Source organism: Salvelinus alpinus, chromosome 34 (assembly GCF_045679555.1).
Source record: "Salvelinus alpinus chromosome 34, SLU_Salpinus.1, whole genome shotgun sequence".
Taxonomy (NCBI): domain Eukaryota; kingdom Metazoa; phylum Chordata; class Actinopteri; order Salmoniformes; family Salmonidae; genus Salvelinus; species Salvelinus alpinus.
The window spans coordinates 265196-286411 of NC_092119.1; the positions used below are offsets into that span (position 1 = coordinate 265196).

At 46.0% G+C, this 21216-nt stretch overlaps 2 protein-coding genes across 6 annotated transcripts in view; one reads left to right on the top strand and one right to left on the bottom strand.

Moving 5' to 3' along the window:
• The window catches only part of mrps26 (mitochondrial ribosomal protein S26), a 197241-nt gene extending 194218 nt beyond the window's left edge, over window positions 1-3023 (bottom strand). For both annotated transcript variants that reach the window (XR_011672570.1, XM_071382232.1), the window contains exons 1-3: window positions 2638-3023; window positions 1189-1335; window positions 880-1003 (exon numbers count right to left, since the gene is read on the bottom strand). Coding sequence is in view for 1 of the 2 variants with exons in the window: in XM_071382232.1 (XP_071238333.1) it covers window positions 880-1003; window positions 1189-1335; window positions 2638-2855 (489 nt within the window). In the remaining variant the exon portion in view is untranslated. The remainder of the gene's footprint in view (window positions 1-879; window positions 1004-1188; window positions 1336-2637) is intronic.
• A 1757-nt stretch (window positions 3024-4780) lies between these two features.
• The window catches only part of alms1 (ALMS1 centrosome and basal body associated protein), a 55090-nt gene continuing 38654 nt past the window's right edge, over window positions 4781-21216 (top strand). For 3 of the 4 annotated variants that reach the window (XM_071382217.1, XM_071382219.1, XM_071382221.1), the window contains exons 1-7: window positions 4781-4924; window positions 7458-7518; window positions 7799-7907; window positions 8063-8207; window positions 11004-11180; window positions 11396-13228; window positions 13369-13534. In XM_071382217.1, the coding sequence (XP_071238318.1) occupies window positions 4874-4924; window positions 7458-7518; window positions 7799-7907; window positions 8063-8207; window positions 11004-11180; window positions 11396-13228; window positions 13369-13534 (2542 nt within the window). In that variant the 5' untranslated portion in view covers window positions 4781-4873. The remainder of the gene's footprint in view (window positions 4925-7457; window positions 7519-7798; window positions 7908-8062; window positions 8208-11003; window positions 11181-11395; window positions 13229-13368; window positions 13535-21216) is intronic. The other variant, XM_071382218.1, reaches the window with a different exon arrangement.

Here is a 21216-nt window from a genome sequence, read left to right on the forward strand (position 1 = left end):
GCAGTTTATCACAGTGCCATTCGTTTTGTTACTAAAGCACCTTATACGACCCACCACTGCGACCTGTATGCCCTAGTCGGCTGGCCCTCGCTACATGTTCGTCGTCAGACCCACTGGCTCCAGGTCATCTACAAGGCTATGCTAGGTAAAGTGCCGCCTTATCTCAGTTCACTGGTCACGATGGCTACACCCACCCGCAACACGCGCTCCAGCAGGTGTATCTCACTGATCATCCCTAAAGCCAAAACCTCATTTGGACGCCTTTCCTTCCAGTTCTCTGCTGCCTGCGACTGGAACGAATTGCAAAAATCTCTGAAGTTGGAGACTTTTATCTCCCTCAACAACTTTAAAAATCTGCTATCCGAGCAGCTAACCGATCGCTGCAGCTGTACATAGTCCATCTGTAAACTACCCACCCAATTTACCTACCTCACCCCCCATACTGCTTTTATTTATTTACTTTTCTGCTCTTTTGCACACCAGTATCTCTTCTTGCACATGATCATCTGATGATTTATCACTCCAGTGTTAATCTGCTAAATTGTAATTATTCGATGTATTGCCTACCTCATGCCTTTTGCACACATTGTATATAGATTCTCTTTTTTTTCTACCATGTTATTGACTTGTTTATTGTTTACTCCATGTGTAACTCTGTGTTGTCTGTTCACACTGCTATGCTTTATCTTGGCCAGGTCGCAGTTGCAAATGAGAACTTGTTCTCAACTAGCCTACCTGGTTAAATAAAGGTGAAATAAAAAAAATAAAAAAAATAAAAATACAATAATAATAATAATAATCAATAACAATAATCAATAACGATCAATAGTCAATAACGTAACTTTGGCTTTCAAAGAGGTTGACCAAACCTCTACATACCTGAATCCGCATTATCTCCTCTCCCTTCTCTTTAACAAAGATTTCCATGGTCTGCTCTCGCAGAATGGCTGCCTCTGTCTTCTTGACCTCAGCCACTTCCACCTCTTTCTGAACTCTCAGTTCCCTAAAAGGCAGAGAACGAGAGAGGAGGGAGAGAGAATGTGAATACAGGACGTCATTTTCCATTAAGCTTTATGGATCATTTGATGGAGGTGGACATGAAAAGGGCAGTGAAAACTGCTCTGCACTACGTAGGGAATAGGGTGCCATTTGGGACAAATCAGAACCGATGTCCTGTTCCTTCCTGACCTGATCTTGAGCATGCGGAGATTCTCCTCCTGGTTCCAGGTCATGAGGGAGCGGTGCTCCTCCGCCTCCTGCTTCGCCCTCTCCTCCGCCAGGGAGCCCACCTCCTCTTCATACCTCTTCCTCAGCATCTCCTCCTTGAACTCCAGCCTGCCAACCACATAAACACTAATCACAACCACATTCACGGACCACAACATTATAGCCGTCTGTCTGTGTTCTCCATACTGAAACCTCCAAAACCCTTCTTCTGTAAAAGTGAAAGTCACCCAGTCAAATACTACTTGAGTAAAAGTCTGAAAGTATTTGGTTTTAAATATACTTAAGTATCAAAAGTAAATGGAATTGCTAAAATGTACTTAAGTATCAAAAGTATAAATCATTTTAACTTCCTTATTTTAAGGAAACCAGACGGAACAATTTTCTTGTATTTTTAAAATATATTTATGGATAGACAGGGGAACACTCCAACACTCAGAACAGAATTTACAAACAAAGCATTTGAGTTTAGTGAGTCCTCCAGATCAGAGGCAGTAAAGATGACCAGGGATGTTCTCTTGATAAGTGAATTGGACCATTTCCCTGTCAAACTGTAACATGTACTTTTGGGTTTCAGGGAAAATGTATGGAGTAAAAAGTACTTTTTTTTTTTTTAGGAATGTAGTGAAGTAAAAGTTGCCATAAATTTAAATAGTAAAGTACAGATACCCCCAAAAACTACTTAAGTCGTATTTTAACTTAAGTACTTTACTGTCCTAATTACGTTGGTAACCAGTTTATAATAGCAATAATGCACCCCGGGGATTGTGGTATATGGCCAATATACAGCTGTATCCAGGCACCCCACGTTGTGTCATGCTTAACAACAGGCCTTAGCCGTGGTATATTGGCCATATACCATACCCCCTCGTGCCTTATTGCTTAATCATAGCAGTCAACGAGTTAAACAGACATCCATTAATGGAAAATGATCTGGCGAGTTTAATAAGGGCAAATTATATTTTCTCTTGCCACATTCAAATTCCTTTATTGTCATATCTTGTAATAATAATCATTTTGAGGAAACCCACATTTTGCTTCTAACGTCATTACAATTTACTATGATATTCATTCTTAATTGGCTCAATAACGTTATGGAAAAAGTGTTTATTGTATAAATATGGCAACTTCTCTCTTGCTGTGAAAAAATAAATTGGGCTAGTTTACTAATAACCATGGAGGAGTTAGTGCCTACAAAAAGACGCCATATTTATCTTTATGACTATGAATGGGATAACTGAAAGCAAGGTAGCTAACGTTACTTACTTATTATCAGTAATGAAACTGATCAGTCAGACAATTTCACTTTTATACAGAACTAGCTATCAGTAACCTTCGATTTAATCTTAGATTTTGGCCTGAAACACACCACGTCTGAAACATAAACGTGTACGTGCATTGGTCTAGCCTTACCTCAGCGCTCTCATGATCAGGTCATATTCTGTGAATCTCTCCCTGAGGACCACCATCTCCACCGGGTCGACGGGAGGTGGCGTTTTGATGCGCCCCTCTTTGGATTTGGCCTTTGGGTCGTTGCGGGTCTTCCTACCCCGGACAGCCTCCACAAGCACGGCTCCACGGGGGGCGAGAAGCCGGATTACCGGGGTACTTCTGGTAATAACTTGAAACATACTGACTGACAATCGACTGCTTACTCTAATAGTTTATGTGCAAATATTTACCTACAACTATCAATAAAATGCGTGAATGTAGTTAACGGAAACATACAAGTTGCTTTACGAAGCAGCCATGTTGAAGAAAGAAATCCCGGAAGCATTCCCAAGGTTACCTAAATAACTTCCGGGTCAATGTCTAGGTTGAAGTACAAATAGAACAATGAGACAGATATTTCACCGGATGTATAAATGTGAAGCATCTAGTTGGCGTTTCCACTCACTACCAAATAAGTAGTAACTCTTTTTTTAATTTTTTTTATTAACAACAAATCAATACAGAAAGTACTTAAGGGAACACAAGTATATATAGATTATATATAATGGACAATCGATCTAGGGGGTACAATATCACATTACAATTACACAAGGACCTTATTAAGGGATATACATACACTTACAATTCTAATAGCTTTTTGTTTAGAATCAGCTTGATCCCCTCTGTCAAAGACGCTTGGACCTTCTTTTTTGATATTTTCAGTGGTATTGTTAACAAACATAAACAATTTTATGTTACTTTAATGGACAAAAAAAATGCTTTTCTTTTAAAAACAAGGAAACGTCTAAGTGACACAACTTTTTGTTCAAAAGCTGGAAACGGCAGTTTACACAGAACCACCTTTGACAAATAATTCTCAGTGTGAAAAAGCGTCCCATGGTCCGTTTTATCAACGAGCTCAATGTATTCCAAACACTGGTGAGTAGTAAACAATGCCTCCATCTGGTATGTTCTAATGAGAACTGTCTGGGACTTGTTGTTTCCTACACAAAGATATTTTACTTATTAAGTCAAAGACAAAATTAACTACAATATACTGGTCTCAAATATATTAGCATAACTAGGCTACACAGAACCACAATGTAAAATGAGAGGCTTTTCACCATATTAAAACGTGTCCCAGCGCAACATGCCTATCTCTGCCCACTTGGGCGTCGTTTACGGAGCGCTCTTTGAAATAAGCGCTCGTATCGTCGCATACCAATTGATCTCACCACACCGGCTAGACCAAAACATTGCTTTTAGTTGCCTGGCTTGCTAGGTTAACATTTACTGAATACATTTTGAAACAGATATGTTTATTGGTGTTAAATTAGAGAAAGTTTACTATTTGGAGCACCAGGCTGCTGATGTCATGCAGAGGCTGTCGTTTTGGGTTTATACTTTTTCAAAACGACAGCGACACGTTTGATGTTGGACGACAATATAAAGTTTATGATGTCACTACGACAATTGTCTACAGACGTCGATGGACGGACTGTAAACCGGCCTTAGTTGTAATTGTAGCATTGACTTGAAATCACCTCAAAACAAGACATGGTATCAATAACAAGATGAAACTCTAGCTGAAACGAGCCACGTACGATTCTCTACATGGCAGTTTCTTGTCATTGTTGCTGGCCATCCAGAATCACATACTCACGGACTTCTGCCCCATTGAAGAGTGCGCATTGTTTTCATGACTGTCAGCAAACACATATATAACTAACTATTTGGTCTAGCATAGCTACTGCCAAAGCCATTCATCCGCGGTTACTACTGTTTACCAAATTAAAGTTAAATAAAGAGCTACAAATAATGTTTCTATGAAAGATAGCTATGCCTCAAAGATTTTTGGGTCAAAGTTGAGACTTTCAGCTAACGTTAGCAGCTTTAGCTACACCACGTATGTGGAAGGCGATGACACAACCTTCAAAACCACAATGTCTTTCGGCATTATTTCAGTAAATATTTGTTGTGTTAGTATAAGATTACAGATATATGTCAAACATTTTAATTAAATGAATATACTTTTTTTTGTATATTACATGCTTTTGCTCTTCCACTGCGTTAGATGTCGCAGTGAGACAGATTTGAACTAGTTTCTTGTTCCTTTTCAGCGAATCTCCCGCTCAAGATTTGCGGGCTTCCTAGCAACCGCCCTTCGATACGAACTGTGAAGGAAGCGAAGCGTCCCTGGCTCGGAGACAACAGCAACATGGAGCCTCAAGAGCCGACTTCTCCCGCAGACGAGGCAGATGTCAACAGAGTAAGAAATGTTAATTTTGTTGTATGAGCTACAATAAACAGGAAATCTTTGGTGTGCGCAAAGTTACAGCGACTGAGGTATAAAATAAACAGGAGTTTAGCTGAGACAAATGCGGAACCACCCCCTGATTGACGTTAACTAACGACGTTATCTACCCGAGATAGCTAACTTAGCTACCAGTAACATGGCTAGCTTAGCTAACTTTAGATACATAAATTAGTACAGTCACATAGAACAAGGAGCACAGTGGTGTGGGTTTTCTACAGAAACATTGAGTAGGTTAACTACATTTATTTGACCCATAAAACATTCACTTCTTGCCTGCTTTCCCTAACCACTCAAACATAGGTAGTTAGTAACGTTAATTAAAATACAGTAACAATCAAACTAACTTATTTTCAGAGGTAGACTGGATCTAACAGTCAAATACTCCATCTAAACATTGAATCGCTTCTCAATTGCGATACGGCTCAAGAAACATAAAGCCCTTTACTTTCATATCACATCAACATAAATTCACAAATGAAAAATATACACTTCCTGTATACTGTGTTAACCGGCTTTATCACAGTTACAGCCGAGAGTATTTTTCAGTGAACACGTTTCTGGTGGCCTTCTGTTACACACAAGTGTTAGGAGCATGCAAGACAGATGGCTAATTCGATCAGGTGGTCCCTCTGTCTTCCGTAAACATGCGCTGTAACATGGAGATATGACCGTGTGGAAACACTAACCCTATAAATGTGTGTATCAATGTAACTTTTTTTTTTAAATGTAATTGTTTTACAGATTCTCGCCGATATGAAAGATAATGTAGAAATTGAGCAAGTTAAGTTGAATAAACTGCTTGGGGTAACCCTGGATTGTGAACTGTCATGGTCAAAACATGTTGATACAACAGTAGCTAAGATGGGGAGAAGTCTGTCCATAATAAAGCGCTGCTCTGCCTTCTTAACAGCACTATCAACAAGGAAGGTCCTACAGGCCCTAGTTTTGCCACACCTGGACTACTGTTCCGTGGTGTGGTTAGGTGCTAGAATGAGGGACTAGGGAAAATTTGCTCAGAACTATTTGATTTTGAACAGGGCAGCACAGTTGGCCCTTGGATGTACACAAAGAACTAACATTAATAATATGCATGTCAATCTCTCCTGGCTCAAAGTAGGGGAGAGATTGACTTCATCACTACTCGTATTTGTGAGAGCTATTGACATGTTGAATGCACCGAGCTGTCTGTTTAAACTACTGGCACACAGCTCAGACTCCCATGCATATCCCACAAGACATGCCACCAGAGGTCACTTCACAGTCCCCAAGTTCAGAACAGACTATGGGAGTTGCACAGTACTACATAGAGCCATGACTACATGGAACTCTATTCCACATCAAGTAACTGATGCAAGCAGTAGAATCAGATATATAAAAAACACCTTATGGAACAGCAGGGACTGTGGAGACAAACACAGGCACAGACAGACATACACACATGTATTATGGATTTTGTGTTGTAGATATGTGGTGGTAGAGTAGTTTTAAAATTGTAAAATTGCCTTAATTTCGCTGGACCCCAGGAAGAGTAGCTGCTGTCTTGGCAGGAACTAATGGGGATCCATAATAAACCCCAGGAAGAGTAGCTGCTGTCTTGGCAGGAACTAATGGAGATCCATAATAAACCCCAGGAAGAGTAGCTGCTGCCTTGGCAGGAACTAATGGGGATCCATAATAAACCCCAGGAAGAGTAGCTGCTGCCTTGGCAGGAACTAATGGGGATCTGTAATAAACCCCAGGAAGAGTAGCTGCTGCCTTGGCAGGAACTAATGGGGATCCATAATAAACCCCAGGAAGAGTAGCTGCTGCCTTGGCAGGAACTAATGGGGATCCATAATAAACCCCAGGAAGAGTAGCTGCTGCCTTGGCAGGAACTAATGGGGATCCATAATAAACCCCAGGAAGAGTAGCTACTGCCTTGGCAGGAACTCATGGGGATCCATAATAAACCCCAGGAAGAGTAGCTGCTGCCTTGGCAGGAACTAATGGGGATCCATAATAAACCCCAGGAAGAGTAGCTACTGCCCTGGCAGGAACTAATGGGGATCCATAATAAATACAAAATACAAATAAGGACCTTCCTGTGTTTCCAAAACTGTACCGCAAGCGATGCATGTTAATGTTAAAACCGAGTGTCGGGGCTCTATAAAAAAAAATATATTAAAAATATATATATTATCCCCTACAGAATGACTGTTGTGTATAATGTAATCGAACTGAGAGTCATGGTCAAGTGCTAGCTTACTAGCCAGTCAACATAACTTATTAGGTTGCTGGAGCGGTCACCCTCAGGTCTGTCATTGAGTAGAAGGGAAGTAATCCAGCTGCTGTCTATGATCCACAGTTAATAGCAACTAGCTATAGCTATGCAGATGTGCTAATGCTCCTATGTTCAGAACATGAGCTGTTGTTTGAAGAGTTAGTGTTTTATTCTGTGATGTTGCGGTTTTATTGAGGAGTTTTTGTTTTCTTCTCCATGTTTCAGAGGACTGAGTCATGGTTCCATCTCCCAGCAGAAGAGGACAGGAGTCAGTTCCTGGGTCTGGGTAAGACACCAGTCCACCTTGCTATGGAGGGTCAGTCTCAGCACTGTGCCAACCATACGTACAGACAGACTTTCAACATGACAAGGGACTGGCAACTCCAACAACTAGATGACAGATTTGGCTCTTTGAAACTAGCCGTCTGTCTGTGTCTGTCATAAAACAACCCGTCTGTTATGTTTTGTAACATGGGTCTCACAGATGAATTAATCACCGGAAATGATAGAGATGATGTTGTAATACATGTCGTTGTTTTTAATATGTAGACTTTTTTTTCCATTAGAATTTCAGGACAGTTGTCTGTCACCTGCCCTCGCTCTGCTGCCAGAGTACGACTTCTCGGGATACTCTCTCTTCCAACAAACAACAGACTTAGAGTTTGCCCCTTTAAGGTAACGCTTTCTTCCATTAGAAAATCAAATTGTTTATTAAAATAATAGTTTCATTACTCTAATGAACAAAGGTCACTATATCAGTATGAATCGTGTTAGGTTATTGAAAAGGAACCCATGCTTATGTTATGCATGTCTCCTGTTTGTCTTGTCAGGGGGTCTCCAGACGTGTCTGTAGCCTTTGAGAGGTTTCTGACACCGCAGGCCCAGAAGGGCAGTAGCGGCGTTGTCCAGCCGTCTGACCCTCACCGTGCCTCTCTGTCCCAGCATCCTCTAGCCTACACCTCCACCCTGTCTGAGGTCAGCTGATCTTTCTCTACCTGTAACCTTCATATAGTAACCAGTGCTTGCTACTTCTTGTCCCTCTTACTGTGCTAGCCTGCCAAATGGAGCTAACACCACCAGATCACAGAGCTAAATGGAGCTAACACCACCAGATCACAGAGCTAAATGGAGCTAACACCACCAGATCACAGAGCTAAATGGAGCTAACACCACTAGATCACAGAGCCAAATGGAGCTAACACCACCAGATCACAGAGCTAAATGGAGCTAACACCACCAGATCACAGAGCTAAATGGAGCTAACACCACCAGATCACAGAGCTAAATGGAGCTAACACCACCAGATCACAGAGCTAAATGGAGCTAACACCACCAGATCACAGAGCTAAATGGAGCTAACACCACCAGATCACAGAGCTAAATGGAGCTAACACCACCAGATCACAGAGCTAAATGGAGCTAACACCACTAGATCACAGAGCTAAATGGAGCTAACACCACCAGATCACAGAACTAAATGGAGCTAACACCACCAGATCACAGACCTAAATGGAGCTAACACCACCAGATCACAGAGCTAAATGTAGCTAACACCACCAGATCACAGAGCTAAATGGAGCTAACACCACCAGATCACAGAACTAAATGGAGCTAACACCACCAGATCACAGAGCTAAATGGAGCTAACACCACCAGATCACAGAGCTAAATGGAGCTAACACCACCAGATCACAGAGCTAACACCACCAGATCACAGAGCTAAATGGAGCTAACACCACCAGACCACAGAGCTAAATGGAGCTGACACCACTAGATCACAGAGCTAAATGGAGCTAACACCACCAGATCACAGAGCTAAATGGAGCTAACACCACCAGATCACAGAGCTAAATGGAGCTGACACCACCAGATCACAGAGCTAAATGGAGCTGACACCACCAGATCACAGAGCTAACACCACCAGATCACAGAGCTAACACCACCAGATCACAGAGCTAAATGGAGCTAACACCACCAGATCACAGAGCTAAATGGAGCTAACACCACCAGATCACAGAGCTAAATGGAGCTAACACCACCAGATCACAGAGCTAAATGGAGCTAACACCACCAGACCACAGAGCTAAATGGAGCTGACACCACTAGATCACAGAGCTAAATGGAGCTAACACCACCAGATCACAGAGCTAAATGGAGCTAACACCACCAGATCACAGAGCTAAATGGAGCTGACACCACCAGATCACAGAGCTAAATGGAGCTGACACCACCAGATCACAGAGCTAACACCACCAGATCACAGAGCTAACACCACCAGATCACAGAGCTAAATGGAGCTAACACCACCAGATCACAGAGCTAAATGGAGCTAACACCACCAGATCACAGAGCTAAATGGAGCTAACACCACCAGATCACAGAGCTAAATGGAGCTAACACCACCAGATCACAGAGCTAAATGGAGCTGACACCACCAGATCACAGAGCTAAATGGAGCTAACACCACCAGATCACAGAGCCAAAAGGAGCTAACACCACTAGATCACAGAGCCAAATGGAGCTACCACCAGATCACAGAGCTAAATGGAGCTAACACCACCAGATCACAGAGCTAAATGGAGCTAACACCACCAGATCACAGAGCTAAATGGAGCTAACACCACCAGATCACAGAGCTAAATGGAGCTAACACCACCAGATCACAGAGCTAAATGGAGCTAACACCACCAGATCACAGAGCTAAATGGAGCTGACACCACCAGATCACAGAGCTAAATGGAGCTAACACCACCAGATCACAGAGCTAAATGGAGCTAACACCACCAGATCACAGAGCTAAATGGAGCTAACACCACCAGATCACAGAGCTAAATGGAGCTAACACCACCAGATCACAGAGCTAAATGGTGCTAACACCACCAGATCACAGAGCTAAATGGAGCTAACACCACCAGATCACAGAGCTAAATGGAGCTAACACCACCAGATCACAGAGCTAAATGGAGCTAACACCACCAGATCACAGAGCTAAATGGAGCTAACACCACCAGATCACAGAGCTAAATGGAGCTAACACCACCAGATCACAGAACTAAATGGAGCTGACACCACCAGATCACAGAGCTAAATGGAGCTAACACCACCAGATCACAGAGCTAAATGGAGCTAACACCACCAGATCACAGAACTAAATGGAGCTAACACCACCAGATCACAGAGCTAAATGGAGCTAACACCACCAGATCACAGAGCTAAATGGAGCTAACACCACCAGATCACAGAGCTAAATGGAGCTAACACCACCAGATCACAGAGCTAAATGGAGCTGACACCACTAGATCACAGAGCTAAATGGAGCTGACACCACCAGCGGAAACAAAGAATAAACAGAAAATAAACATTGTCTGGTGAAATTGTTTAGTGGATCTGGTAGCAACAAGACAATTATAATAATAACTTAGGGGGTGTTTATATTTGTCCTGTTAGACAACGGGTACAAGTATGTATTGGAAATGTGTGTCTCGCATATCCCAACTTCCCCTTAGACGCCCCTAGGTAGTGGGGCCAGGGTCACCATTGTCACCAGCGCCCCTGGAGCAATTAGGGTTAAGTGCCTTGCTGAAGGGCACAAGTGACATATTTTTCACCTTGTCTGCTCTGGGATTCGAACCAGCGACTTTTCAGTTACTGGCCCAAAGCTCTAATCTCGAGGCTACCTGCTGCCCCAATTTAGTGTCCATAGTTTGTTTTGTGTTTGGTACGATTTATGCTTATTCTGTCTCAGTCAGAGATGTATTCTTTCTGTCTCAGCACCCTCTGGGTCACACGTCCACCCTGTCTCAGTCAGAGGAGAGGGCCAGTAGCTGCTGCTCCCTCTCCGAACACAGCATGTCCCCTGGTGACGGGTTGGGACAACCAGAGGAGGACCGCTACCCAGCCACCGTCAGAGATAACGAGGGGCAGAAGACTCATCGTTCTGGGGTACTGGTCGGTAGCAGGGAGGGGAAGATCTATATTATATATATATATATCTATATATTTATATATCTAGTATACTGTATGTAGACTGTGTAAATGACTCTGTCTATATTCTGTCTGTATATTTTCTCTATTGCTTGCATTGCCATATCACCATGTAAAATTCTGTGTAAATGTACATGTCCTTGGGCGAAATAAAGTCTGTTTCTGATTCTGATCACTAGACACGTACCAGTCTCCGTGACCCAGACAGACCTCTGTCCGTGCTCCCTGACGACAACGCTTCCTTCCTCAGCGGGGACATCCCTGCTAGAAAGCTGCTGCAGCTGCTCCAGAAGGACGTTGGGATGCCCAGCGGTAGCAGCAGTGCTGTCTCCTCTGCCTCTGAGACCTCTCTCAACAGGACCAACTTCTTTGGGGGAGAATCCAGGAGTGACAGCTGTGTTTCCAAACCAGGTGGCTTGAGAGAAGAGAGGGATGTGAGCCAAAGAGTGCAGCCTGACGTCTCACCTGAGCTGCAGCCTGACGTCTCACCTGAGCTGCAGCCTGACGTCTCACCTGAGCTGCAGCCTGACGTCTCACCACCAGTCACAGGGAGAAGAGAAGGCCCTCAAGGAGGAGCCTCCGTCTCACCTGAGAAGACGGAGAAACTCAAAAGTAAACAGTCTTCGCGGATGTCTGAAATTTCCAACATCACCATCCGTTCCCTGAGCAGCCAGCCGGATGAAAGCAGTAACGCGCTCTGCAGGCAGCTCTGCTCGGAGCCAGAGAGGAGTCTGGACTCTGAGCCTGGAGCAGAGACCCAGAGAGGTGCCAGCCGTGGGCCCGTACCATCCTTACACAGTGAAGTCAACACACCTGACATTGTCACCAATACACCTAACGTTTTAACCACTGGATCTGCCAAAGGGAGGTTGAGCGTGACCAGAGGGCTACTGGACAGTGTGTTAGGGGTCGGGGTCGGGGCCCAGTTTTCAGCAGGGTTCAGTGTGGAGCGAGGCCATAGGGAGACAGACCTCTGGTCCTCAGGGAACCAGACAGGCATAGAACAAGACGTCTCGTTCCTGAGCCTCCTCCCCCAGCCCGTGTCCCAGTCCACCCCAGGTGTGTTCCTCCACGCTCCAGTCAGATCCAGCACTAAGCTGTCTGCCCTCACTTTTAACATGGAGGTCTCTCAGCGCTCTTCAGGCTCCAGAGTCTCCTCCCAGCCCCAGCCTGCTGTAGTCACCCTGGCTGATAGAGCCACCCCTGTCCCGGACCCCCCTCTGCCTGCCAGAGAGACAGTACAGGAGCCCTCAGGAAGAAGCCACCATTCTCTCCCCAGTCTCAACTACCTACAGAAGGTTGGTGCCTGGAAGGCCAACCAGAGTTCAAACAAGATGTCGTTCTATGACAACCTGTCTCTTCAGGGCTTCTCCGGGGTCTCTCCCAAGCAGAAGGCCTACGATGCAGTCTCTGACTCTCTGACCCGTATGCTGGGTCTTCCACAGCTGGGCAACCAGACCCTCAGCAGGTGTGAATATGGACCCTCCTCCCCTACCAGAGGGGAGGCAGCAGGTAGTGGTCTTCCCGAGAGAGAGGACACAGCAGGGCCTGTAGGAGGACCCTCCCCCCTGGGCAGGTCTCAGTCTCACTCCTCCCTCAACACCGTGGTCACGTCTCTCCAGAGAGCTCAGCATGCACAGACGCACACTGACCAGGACAGCAGCCAGACGCAGACAGAGGAGGAGAGCGCTCCGGGGCAGCCCAGGGAGTTGGAGAGGACCCAGGGAGGGTCAGACCGGGTTCAGTCAGGAGGTAGACCTGAACAGCCCAGTGGTGCTCCAACCGAGACCTCTCCTTTCATCAGCCTGGGACGCTTCAGTAACGTGTCATCAAACCGAGACGTCCTCTCCAGCTCCCAGGACAGTGGTCACAGTGGGCAGAACTTTGAGGTGTCCGTCAGGGCTGCTTCTTCTGTGGTCAGTCTGGAGGTGGATAACTATGCCCCGTACTGGTCCTCCAAACCCTCCTCACCACACAAGGAGAGGGAGCTCAACATTGAAGAAAGGATTCCGGTAAGACTAATTTGACAACTTATGTGAGGAGGGAAGGTGTCCAACATTCTGCTCTGTTGATCTGAAAATAACACCATATCTATACAATAACATATTCTTATGGAATCACTGTATATGACTGTTTTGATTCTGATCTGCAGATGTACCTTCACAACCTTGGGATCGACCAATCTCCTTCTACGATCCTCAATCCCTTTGGACCTCGAGGGCCAATCAGAGAGCCAGAGTTCTCTCCCACTGATCTGTGCACCATAAAGGGATCCACAGCCACTGGCACGCCAACCAAGAGCACACAGCCTTCTGAAGGTAGGTAACCATCCTAAAGGACAGCCTTCTGAAGGTAGGTAGCTAGGTAACCATCCTAAAGGACAGCCTTCTGAAGGTAGGTAGGTAGTTAGGTAACCATCCTATAGGACAGCCTTCTGAAGGTAGGTAGGTAGGTAACCATCCTAAAGGACAGCCTTCTGAAGGTAGGTAGGTAGGTAGATAACCATCCTATAGGACAGCCTTCTGAAGGTAGGTAGGTAGGTAACCATCCTAAAGGACAGCCTTCTGAAGGTAGGTAGGTAGGTAACCATCCTAAAGGACAGCCTTCTGAAGGTAGGTAGGTAGGTAGATACCCATCCTATAGGACAGCCTTCTGAAGGTAGGTAGGTAGGTAACCATCCTAAAGGACAGCCTTCTGAAGGTAGGTAGGTAGGTAACCCATCCTAAAGGACAGCCTTCTGAAGGTAGGTAGGTAGGTAGGTAACCATCCTAAAGGACAGCCTTCTGAAGGTAGGTAGATAGTTACCCATCCTATAGGACAGCCTTCTGTAGGTAGGTAGGTAACCATCCTATAGGACAGCCTTCTGTAGGTAGGTAGGTAACCATCCTAAAGGACAGCCTTCTGAAGGTAGGTAGGTAACCCATCCTAAAGGACAGCCTTCTGTAGGTAGGTAGGTAGGTAGATAGTTACCCATCCTATAGGACAGCCTTCTGAAGGTAGGTAGGTAACCATCCTATAGGACAGCCTTCTGTAGGTAGGTAGGTAACCATCCTAAAGGACAGCCTTCTGAAGGTAGGTAGGTAACCCATCCTAAAGGACAGCCTTCTGTAGGTAGGTAGGTAGGTAGGTAGGTAACCCATCCTATAGGACAGCCTTCTGAAGGTAGGTAGGTAACCATCCTATAGGACAGCCTTCTGTAGGTAGGTAGGTAACCATCCTATAGGACAGCCTTCTGTAGGTAGGTAGATAGGTAGGTAACCATCCTATAGGACAGCCTTCTGAAGGTAGGTAGGTAGGTAACCCATCCTATAGGACAGCCTTCTGTAGGTAGGTAGGTAGGTAGGTAACCATCCTATAGGACAGCCTTCTGAAGGTAGGTAGGTAGGTAACCCATCCTATAGGACAGCCTTCTGTAGGTAGGTAGGTAGGTAACCATCCTATAGGACAGTCTTCTGAAGGTAGGTAGGTAGGTAGATACCCATCCTATAGGACAGCCTTCTGAAGGTAGGTAGGTAGGTAACCCATCCTAAAGGACAGCCTTCTGAAGGTAGGTAGGTAGGTAGATACCCATCCTATAGGACAGCCTTCTGAAGGTAGGTAGGTAGGTAGATACCCATCCTAAAGGACAGCCTTATGTAGGTAGGTAGGTAACCATCCTATAGGACAGCCTTCTGTAGGTAGGTAGGTAACCATCCTATAGGACAGCCTTCTGTAGGTAGGTAGGTAGGTAGGTAGGTAGGTAGGTAGGTAGGTAGGTAGGTAGGTAGGTAGGTAGGTACCCATCCTATAGGACAGCCTTCTATAGGTAGGTAGGTAGGTAGGTAGGTAGGTAGGTAGGTAGATACCCATCCTAAAGGACAGCCTTCTGAAGGTAGGTAGGTAGGTAGGTAGATACCCATCCTAAAGGACAGCCTTCTGTAGGTAGGTAGATAGATACCCATCCTAAAGGACAGCCTTCTGTAGGTAGGTAGGTAGGTAGGTAGGTAGGTAGGTAGGTAGGTAGGTAGGTAGGTAGGTAGGTACCCATCCTATAGGACAGCCTTCTGTAGGTAGGTAGGTAGGTAGGTAGGTAGGTAGGTAGGTAGGTAGGTAGGTAGGTAACCCATCCTATAGGACAGCCTTCTGTAGGTAGGTAGGTAGGTAGGTACCCATCCTATAGGACAGCCTTCTGAAGGTAGGTAGGTAGGTACCCATCCTATAGGACAGCCTTCTGATGGTAGGTAGGTAACCATCCCAAAGGACAGCCTTCTGAAGGTAGGTAGGTAACCATCCTATAGGACAGCCTTCTGAAGGTAGGTAGGTAACCATCCTATAGGACAGCCTTCTGTAGGTAGGTAGGTAACCATCCTATAGGACAGCCTTCTGTAGGTAGGTAGGTAACCATCCTATAGGACAGCCTTCTGTAGGTAGGTAGGTAGGTAGGTAACCCATCCTATAGGACAGCCTTCTGTAGGTAGGTAGGTAGGTAGGTAGGTAGGTAGGTAGGTAGATACCCATCCTATAGGACAGCCTTCTGAAGGTAGGTAGGTAGGTAGGTAACCATCCTAAAGGACAGCCTTCTGAAGGTAGGTAGGTAGGTAGGTAACCATCCTAAAGGACAGCCTTCTGAAGGTAGGTAGATAGGTACCCATCCTATAGGACAGCCTTCTGAAGGTAGGTAGGTAGGTAGGTAACCATCCTAAAGGACAGCCTTCTGAAGGTAGGTAGATAGGTACCCATCCTATAGGACAGCCTTCTGAAGGTAGGTAGGTAGGTAGATACCCATCCTAAAGGACATCCTTCTGTAGGTAGGTAGGTAACCATCCTATAGGACAGCCTTCTGTAGGTAGGTATATAGATACCCATCCTAAAGGACAGCCTTCTGTAGGTAGGTAGGTAGGTAGGTAGGTAGGTACCCATCCTATAGGACAGCCTTCTGTAGGTAGGTAGGTAGGTAGGTAGGTAGGTAGGTAGGTAGGTAGGTAGGTAACCCATCCTATAGGACAGCCTTCTGTAGGTAGGTAGGTAGGTAGGTAGATACCCATCCTATAGGACAGCCTTCTGAAGGTAGGTAGGTAGGTAGGTAACCATCCTAAAGGACAGCCTTCTGAAGGTAGGTAGATTTTTTTATTTTTTTATTTCACCTTTATTTAACCAGGTAGGCTAGTTGAGAACAAGTTCTCATTTGCAACTGCGACCTGGCCAAGATAAAGCAAAGCAGTGTGAACAGACAACACAGAGTTACACATGGAGTAAACAATAAACAAGTCAATAACATGGTAGAAAAAAAAAGAGAATCTATATACAATGTGTGCAAAAGGCATGAGGTAGGCAATAAATCGAATAATTACAATTTAGCAGATTAACACTGGAGTGATAAATCATCAGATGATCATGTGCAAGAAGAGATACTGGTGTGCAAAAGAGCAGAAAAGTAAATAAATAAAAGCAGTATGGGGGGTGAGGTAGGTAAATTGGGTGGGTAGTTTACAGATGGACTATGTACAGCTGCAGCGATCGGTTAGCTGCTCGGATAGCAGATTTTTAAAGTTGTTGAGGGAGATAAAAGTCTCCAACTTCAGAGATTTTTGCAATTCGTTCCAGTCGCAGGCAGCAGAGAACTGGAAGGAAAGGCGTCCAAATGAGGTTTTGGCTTTAGGGATGATCAGTGAGATACACCTGCTGGAGCGCGTGTTGCAGGTGGGTGTAGCCATCGTGACCAGTGAACTGAGATAAGGCGGCACTTTACCTAGCATAGCCTTGTAGATGACCTGGAGCCAGTGGGTCTGACGACGAACATGTAGCGAGGGCCAGCCGACTAGGGCATACAGGTCGCAGTGGTGGGTCGTATAAGGTGCTTTAGTAACAAAACGAATGGCACTGTGATAAACTGCATCCAGTTTGCTGAGTAGAGTATTGGAAGCTATTTTGTAGATGACATCGCCGAAGTCGAGGATCGGTAGGATAGTCAGTTTTACTAGGGTAAGTTTGGCGGCGTGAGTGAAGGAGGCTTTGTTGCGGAATAGAAAGCCGATTCTTGCTTTGATTTTGGATTGGAGATGTTTGATATGAGTCTGGAAGGAGAGTTTGCAGTCTAGCCAGACACCTAGGTACTTATAGATGTCCACATATTCTAGGTCGGAACCGTCCAGGGTGGTGATGCTAGTCGGGCGTGCGGGTGCAGGCAGCGAGCGGTTGAAAAGCATGCATTTGGTTTTACTAGCGTTTAAGAGCAGTTGGAGGCCACGGAAGGAGTGTTGTATGGCATTGAAGCTCGTTTGGAGGTTAGATAGTACAGTGTCCAAGGAAGGGCCGGAAGTATATAGAATGGTGTCGTCTGCGTAGAGGTGGATCAGGGAATCGCCCGCAGCAAGAGCAACATCATTGATGTATACAGAGAAAAGAGTCGGCCCGAGAATTGAACCCTGTGGTACCCCCATAGAGACTGCCAGAGGACCGGACAACATGCCCTCCGATTTGACACACTGAACTCTGTCTGCAAAGTAGTTGGTGAACCAGGCAAGGCAGTCATTAGAAAAACCGAGGCTACTGAGTCTGCCGATAAGAATATGGTGATTGACAGAGTCGAAAGCCTTGGCCAGGTCGATGAAGACGGCTGCACAGTAATGTCTTTTATCGATGGCGGTTATGATATCGTTTAGTACCTTGAGCGTGGCTGAGGTGCACCCATGACCGGCTCGGAAACCGGATTGCACAGCGGAGAAGGTACGGTGGGATTCGAGATGGTCAGTGATCTGTTTGTTGACTTGGCTTTCGAAGACCTTAGATAGGCAGGGCAGGATGGATATAGGTCTGTAACAGTTTGGGTCCAGGGTGTCTCCCCCTTTGAAGAGGGGGATGACCGCGGCAGCTTTCCAATCCTTGGGGATCTCAGATGATACGAAGGAGAGGTTGAACAGGCTGGTGATAGGGGGTGCGACAATGGCGGCGGACAGTTTCAGAAATAGGGGGTCCAGATTGTCAAGCCCAGCTGATTTGTATGGGTCCAGGTTTTCCAGCTCTTTCAGAACATCTGCTATCTGGATTTGGGTAAAGGAGAAGCTGGGGAGGCTTGGGCGAGTAGCAGCGGAGGGGACGGGGCTGTTGGCCAAGGTTGGAGTCGCCAGGAGGAAGGCATGGCCAGCCATTGAGAAATGCTTGTTGAAGTCTTCGATTATCACGGATTTATCGGTGGTGACCGTGTTACCTAGCCTCAGTGCAGTGGGCAGCTGGGAGGAGGTGCTCTTGTTCTCCATGGACTTTACAGTATCCCAGAACTTTTTGGAGTTAGAGCTACAGGATGCAAATTTCTGCTTGAAAAAGCTGGCCTTTGCTTTCCTGACTGACTGCGTGTATTGGTTCCTGACTTCCCTGAACAGTTGCATATCGCGGGGGCTCTTCGATGCTATTGCAGTTCGCCACAGGATGTTTTTGTGCTGGTCGAGGGCAGTCAGGTCTGGAGTGAACCAGGGGCTATATCTGTTCTTGGTTCTGCATTTTTTGAACGGAGCATGCTTGTCTAATATGGTGAGGAAGTAACATTTAAAGAATGACCAGGCATCCTCAACTGACGGGATGAGGTCAATATCCTTCCAGGGAACCCGGGCCAGGTCGATTAGAAAGGCCTGCTCGCAGAAGTGTTTTAGGGAGCGTTTGACAGTGATGAGGGGTGGTCGTTTGACCGCGGACCCGTGGCGGATACAGGCAATGAGGCAGTGATCACTGAGATCTTGATTGAAGACAGCAGAGGTATATTTGGAGGGCAGGTTGGTCAGGATAATGTCTATTAGGGTGCCCATGTTTACGGATTTAGGGTTGTACCTGGTGGGTTCCTTGATGATTTGTGTGAGATTGAGGGCATCAAGCTTGGATTGTAGGACTGCCGGGGTGTTAAGCATATCCCAGTTTAGGTCACCTAACAGAACAAACTCTGAAGCTAGATGGGGAGCGATCAATTCACAGATGGTGTCCAGGGCACAGCTGGGAGCTGAGGGGGGTCGGTAGCAGGCGGCAACAGTGAGAGACTTATTTCTGGAGAGATTAATTTTTAAAATTAGAAGTTCGAACTGTTTGGGCATAGACCTGGAAAGTATGACAGAACTTTGCAGGCTATCTCTGCAGTAGATTGCAACTCCTCCCCCTTTGGCAGTTCTATCTTGACGGAAAGTGTTATAGTTGGGTATGGAAATCTCAGAATTTTTGGTGGCCTTCCTAAGCCAGGATTCGGACACGGCAAGGACATCAGGGTTGGCAGAGTGTGCTAAAGCGGTGAGTAAGGCAAACTTAGGGAGGAGGCTTCTGATGTTGACATGCATGAGGCCAAGGCTTTTTCGATCACAGAAGTCAACAAATGAGGGTGACTGGGGACATGCAGGGCCTGGGTTTACCTCCACATCACCCGAGGAACAGAGGAGTAGTAGGATGAGGGTGCGGCTAAAGGCTATCAAAACTGGTCGCCTAGAGCGTTGGGGACAAAGAATAAAAGGAGCAGATTTATGGGCGTGGTAGAATAGATTCTGGGCATAATGTGCAGACAGGGGTATGGTGGGGCGTGGGTACAGCGGAGGCAAGCCCAGGCACTGGGTGATGATAAGAGAGGTTGTATCTCTGGACATGCTGGTCTCAATGGGTGAGGTCACCGCATGTGTGGGGGGTGGGACGAAGGGGGTATCAGAGGTACGGAGAGTGGAACTACGGGGTCCATTGCAAACCAAAACAATGATAGCTAGCCTGAACAACAGTATGCAAGGCATATTGATATTTGAGGGAGACATACAATAAGGCATAAAGTGATTGCAGGTCTTGATTGGGAGAGCTAGCTAAAACAACAGGTGAGATAACAGCAGCTAGTCAGTTAACACAGCAGCAGCAGGTAAAAATGGCGACGGCTAGGCAGAGAGGGTCGGATTAACTACACACAGATCCTGAGTTAAAGCACAGAGCCGACAGATAAAACACAAATAAACGGAATGGAGTACCGTGAATTAATGGACAGTCAAGCAAGCATCAGCTATGTAGCCAAGTGATCATAGTGTCCAGGGGGCAGCCGTAGATGGAGTAGTGAGGCCTCCACTAAGCTAGCCCGCGGCGTAAGATTGTTCGATAGACCTGTTCAGATAGCAGCCGATATGCTCAAGACAGCTAACGATTAGCGGGCCGCAGTTAGCATATGGGCGTTCAGGTTACGTCGCGATGGAGGGGCCAGTTGAATAACTCCCTCGGGCAGATAACGTCGGTATCCCAGTCGTGAAGGCCCGGTGGGGCTCCGCATCGGCAGTAAAACGGGTCCGGATAGGTAATTGTAGCCCAGGAGTGGCTGATGGAACTCGTCAGCTGGCTAGCTCCGGGATAATTGGTGTTTGCTCCGGAATTGATGTTAGCCAATAGTCACTCGGATAGCAGCTAGTTAGCTGCAAGATCCAGGTGTAAATGTCCAGAGATTGCGGTAAAAATCCGGGGATATGGAGAGAAAATAGGTCTGGTATGCTCTGGTCTGAGTCGCGTTGTACAAAACTGGCAATAGTTTTCAGAGCTAAAGGATAGCTGATAAGCGCTAGCTGTGGTTAGCTGAACTACTCACGTTAGCTTGTGAGCTGGCTAACTTCTGGCTAGATGAATAACTCCCTCGGGCAGATAACGTCGGTATCCCAGTCGTGAAGGCCCGGCGGGGCTCCGCATCGGCAGTAAAACGGGTCCGGATAGGTGATAGTAGCCCAGGAGTGGCTGATGGAACTCTTCAGCTGGCTAGCTCCGGGATAATTGGTGTTTGCTCCGGAATTGATGTTAGCCAATAGTCACTCGGATAGCAGCTAGTTAGCTGCAAGATCCAGGTGTAAATGTCCAGAGCTTGCGGTAAAAATCCGGGGATATGGAGAGAAAATAGGTCTGGTATGCTCTGGTCTGAGTCGCGTTGTACAAAACTGGCAATAGTTTTCAGAGCTAAAGGATAGCTGATAAGCGCTAGCTGTGGTTAGCTGAACTACTCACGTTAGCTTGTGAGCTGGCTAACTACTGGCTAGCT